At 36.1% G+C, this 4,508-nt stretch overlaps 1 protein-coding gene across 1 annotated transcript; it reads left to right on the top strand.

Annotated features, from left to right (window-relative positions):
- Nucleotides 1-1,995: 1,995 nt before the first annotated feature.
- LOC149479665 (B1 protein-like) lies at nt 1,996-3,756 on the top strand. Its single transcript, XM_089708123.1, has 4 exons — nt 1,996-2,317; nt 2,757-2,783; nt 2,856-3,101; nt 3,496-3,756. Exons 1-4 carry the CDS (start codon nt 2,273-2,275, stop codon nt 3,631-3,633), a joined length of 456 nt encoding a protein of 151 aa, XP_089564249.1. The 5' UTR covers nt 1,996-2,272; the 3' UTR covers nt 3,634-3,756.
- The last annotated feature ends 752 nt before the right edge of the window (nt 3,757-4,508 follow it).

Below are 4,508 nucleotides of genomic sequence, written 5' to 3'. Positions count from 1 at the left end.
GAGTTTTTCATTTATGCCTAAATTATCTTATTAAAAATGGGACCTAATTAAAAAGACATACGAATACTGAAGTAAATTATTGGTCCATGAACAGCCTTTCGTCATTGTGATCTCTATTAACAACTTTTTCAATGCTCCAAATTAAATTGCCGCTGTTAATTTTTTTAGTTATTAATTTTTATCTGTAATTCCAACGCGAGTGAAATTTTATATTGATCTTTAAACCACTAAACATACTGTAAAATATCGAAAATTTCTGACAAAGGTTCAATTCATTTAAATTATGAAAAAAAAGTATCATTAAATATGACGTCGTTGATCAAATTCAAACAACATTGATATTGTCAAACTCAAATATTGCATAAATTTTGTTTACTATTATTTAATATTTTTTTTGATAATAGCATGAAAACATGTTTTGGCTCTCGAATCCCATCAGTGTGAACAATTACTATGAATTTAAAGAGTTTCAAAACAACCTTTTTTCGAAATCACAACAGTAGGTAAAGGTAAGATGCAGTACCCTAAGGCAGTACCTATAAACTAGTGAATGGAAGTAGGTAAAATTATTCTTTGTATACGTGCTATCTAAGTTCTCTCCGATTTTCATCTGTCGTTGTCTAGGGGCGTATTATGCGCGTGCGATGCCTATGCTGCGTTCGCTTACGCCCGAGATTGCCGCTGACTAGTCCTAGGGTGAAATTTAAATGTATTTCGAGGATTGCCCGATGGCTTTTGCCAAACCTAAGATAAACCAGTCCTAACGCGAAGAGGTTGTGTTTCGGGATTTGACAATAACATTAGTGTATGTCTGTAGAGCGCATGCTAGGCTCTGTGCTGCTGACGCTGGCGCTGGCGCTGGGCATGGCGCCGTGCGTGCTGCAGCGCGCCTGCCCCGCCCGCGCGCCGCACCCGCCTTCTAGTGTCTGTCTGCATCGCGTACCGAACCGCAAGTAATATAACAGTATATACATGGATAGATAAAGTTTGATGGTTATGTTAGTTGCTTCCAATCACACCTGTTCACAATTACACGGATTGACTATAGGGTCCTAAAATCCAAAAGCTAGCTGCAAATCTCGTTATTACGTGATAATTCAACAAACGAATTTATTATATTTTATTGCTGCCGCTCCGGCAAGTCCGACTCCGACTCGCTGTAGATCTCACAACTTATGTTTCTGGCTCATGTACCCTAAATACCTGCGGATAACAAACATAGATCAAGCGCTTTAGCTATAACTTGATCAATGAGGTCAACCATGATCATTGGACATTTTACCAAACTCTTATTTAGCTTTTAAAAAAACTATTTTTTTGGTCCATGACCTAGATACTTATTGTTGTCTATCATATTCAGGAGTTCAACGCCCAAATTCTCCAAAAAGTGTTGAAGAATTACTCTTTACGAATAAATTCCAGTAGAAACGACGTCGTTGCAATTTTGAACGGATAAGTAATTCAGGTAAGTTTAGAAGAATTTTTTTTGTAAGTAAGTGCCTAAGGTACCTATAGAAATATATCGTAAAATTAAACACGTCTTACAAATCCTATCATAATCCTAGTACTTACAAAATTTACCTAGTCTGTATGCAAGCATAAGACAAAGGTATGACGAGCGAATATTTGACGAATGCTCAAGTATCTCATCCGCCAATTATTATTTACAAAATACAGCGATTGTTGTCATTTACCACATCCATTGCCCTCCTACCACGAGATACATTCATAATTAATTAATCATTTAATATTAATTTGTTCAACATAATTATTTTTTGGTTCTGGAATAGACATCTGGTAATTTATAAATTAGAATACCAACTGTAACATCGAAGTGTTTCTGGTATGTTAACCCATGTTCTCACGTTATAAACTAATATCTACTGAAACAGCATTGATAGATTCACAAGTATGTTTCCTTATTAACAATCTATATTTTTTCACTAACTTTAGGATAGAGTACTCAAATAATACACAACTACTATATTATAATACTTTAATTCAAAAATCACGTTTTAATAACACACATATGACCTACAGTTTCAGTTATTACCGCATTAGGATAATCCTGAAAATGTAATTGATATGTGTAAATAAATAAATAAATTAATCGCAAACGCCAGCACATAGTACGGGGTCGAGCCATGTCGGACAGTGTATATGAGCGGTCTGGTCAGTGCCCGCGCGAGTACTCCTGCCGACGCTGCTACTGCTGCCGCTGGCTGCTCTGCTGCTTCTCCTGCCGCTGCGCCTGCCACAAGTACACGGACTGATGGATGCTGTACTAGCTCTGGTCGCGCTCGTTGCGGTGCAACAGGTCTTTGTTTATCTGTATTAATGTGTAGTGGATTGTTGTAGGTTTTTGGTAGTTCCTGCGATGTATCCAGATTATACGAGTTTTAGAATTCAAATTACTTATTAAAAAACTTGTTAAAATTAATTGGTTGGAAAATGTGTAGAAAGTAGTTAAATGCTCTTAAGAATGAGAAGGTTGAATTTTGACAATCACGGGATATAATTTTCTTTGCGATGTAACTCGACATTTGAATAGCTTTTCTGAATAGAATTTGGTCATAATTGGATGATTTGGGAATTTGCATTTAGTTGCCATTATGAACAGTTGTTTGTAATGTGTGTGTTTGTAATTTTCAAATAAATTCATTTGTGCTACCTATACATATTTCCTTTGAGTCGAAACTTACATCAGTAAATATTTATAAACCTATTCAGAACTTAACTTAATTTTCTTTTTACAGGTAGCTGGAGATTGCAAGAATTGCGTAGTAAGTATTACCATGACATTCAAATCCATCAATTTTTTATTCATTTAAGTATTATATTATCATCCTTCACAGTCTCTAGGCAAGGAAGAGAAGGCAATGTTCCGCGCGCACTCTGAAGCGTGTCTCCCAGAGTCGCACGTGGAGCCGAAGCTTCTAGAAGCGATGCTGCGCGGGCAGCTGGTCGATGACCCGGCGCTCAGGAAGCACGTGTACTGCGTCCTGCTCAAGTGTAAGGTGATCGGGAAGGACGGCAAGATGCAGAAGGCGGCGGTGCTGGGCAAGCTGGCGGCAAGGAGCGATGGACGGAATGTTACTAAGGTTTGATATGGTTGCTACTGAAATTCAAACTCAAACTGAAATATTAATCTACGTTACGTTTCGTTAAAAAAAAAGAAAAAAAATATTGGTTGGTTGATTGATTGATTTATTTTCGGGCTATTTTCAGAATAGAAAATTTCGCGTTGATGATTTACGTTCTCTTGATTTTTAATTCAGTATATACATACTTTAAGAGCGCTCGTAAATTTGAGACATGTATTTTGTAGAGATATAGAGACGACAATAATAAGAACTTTTTGTAGAGATATAGAGTTAATAAGAATAAGAACTCAATGCATGATAATTCTAAATGAGATGAAATGAAATGATAATTTATTTGTAAAATTCCTTAATTGCTATTTATAACTCTACATTATCGGTTTGTTATCTTTAGGTATTGGAAAGCTGCGCTGACCAACGCGGAGACAACCCAGAAGACCTAGCCTGGAACCTCTTCCGTTGCGGCTACGACAAGAAAGCAGTGCTCTTCGACTACATGCCCATGGCCACAGATAACGATAGCTCAAGCTAATCGAACGTGTAGACACACCTTTATCACAATATGTTTTCTAAATTGTACCAATCTTCTTTTATTAACAACATTGTTACTTTTGTTGAGATGTATTTAAATAATTGTACTTTCCTATTTAATAAATAAAACTAAAAAATGTTTGTTTTATTTTATTCCTTTATATATTTTAAGAAAATCGTCGAACGACTCGAACGCAATTTAATATGTTCGCCTAGTTCGATTTATATCCGCTTGTGACTTTGATTAGAATACCTATTTTTAATAAGAAATAACAAAACTTGAAAATACTTATGTCATTTTATATAAAACTAGCATTTGACCGCGGCTACACTCGCGTTCTAAATGGAAATCTAAACCATTCTTCATAAGTTCAAATTTAAAAACTTGGTTTACCCGTTTAGAAAGAGGATGAAAAGTACACGCACATTTAAAATCAGGATGTATTAAGGTTTCAGAAATCATAAAATAGATCATGTAGTGTTATGTAAGGTACCTCCTATTACATCAGTTCGCACTTGGCTGGTTCTGATCCGGCACATCCGCAAATGAAGTCATCGCCCATGAATGAATGCACTCAATGAAATTTTGACCGGCTATCTCTCGTTGAGATGCCTATCAATGAAACGGATTTAGTCTTTAGTAGCTAAACAATATCTTTCGGTTTTCCACAACATTTTTCATTGAATATATTTTAATTTTTAGGTACTATAAATTCGAGAGAAATATTTGAACTCAGTGAAATCCGTAACTGTTAGGTACAGCCTACTTGATATTCAATAATTGTCTAGTTGCACTTAGCACACGTAAGTGTAAATTATGTTCGAAACAGCTTTATGATCTCATTGCAGGCTGTAGGCGGTGACCCACTGTGAGCC

This window comes from Colias philodice, chromosome 20, assembly GCF_061535455.1.
Source record: "Colias philodice isolate Cphi_HAF_F1 chromosome 20, ilColPhil1 Martin Lab GWU primary, whole genome shotgun sequence".
Classification (NCBI taxonomy): domain Eukaryota; kingdom Metazoa; phylum Arthropoda; class Insecta; order Lepidoptera; family Pieridae; genus Colias; species Colias philodice.
The sequence above is the reverse complement of the archived record's forward strand: the minus strand, read 5'-3'. Positions and strand labels throughout refer to the sequence as shown.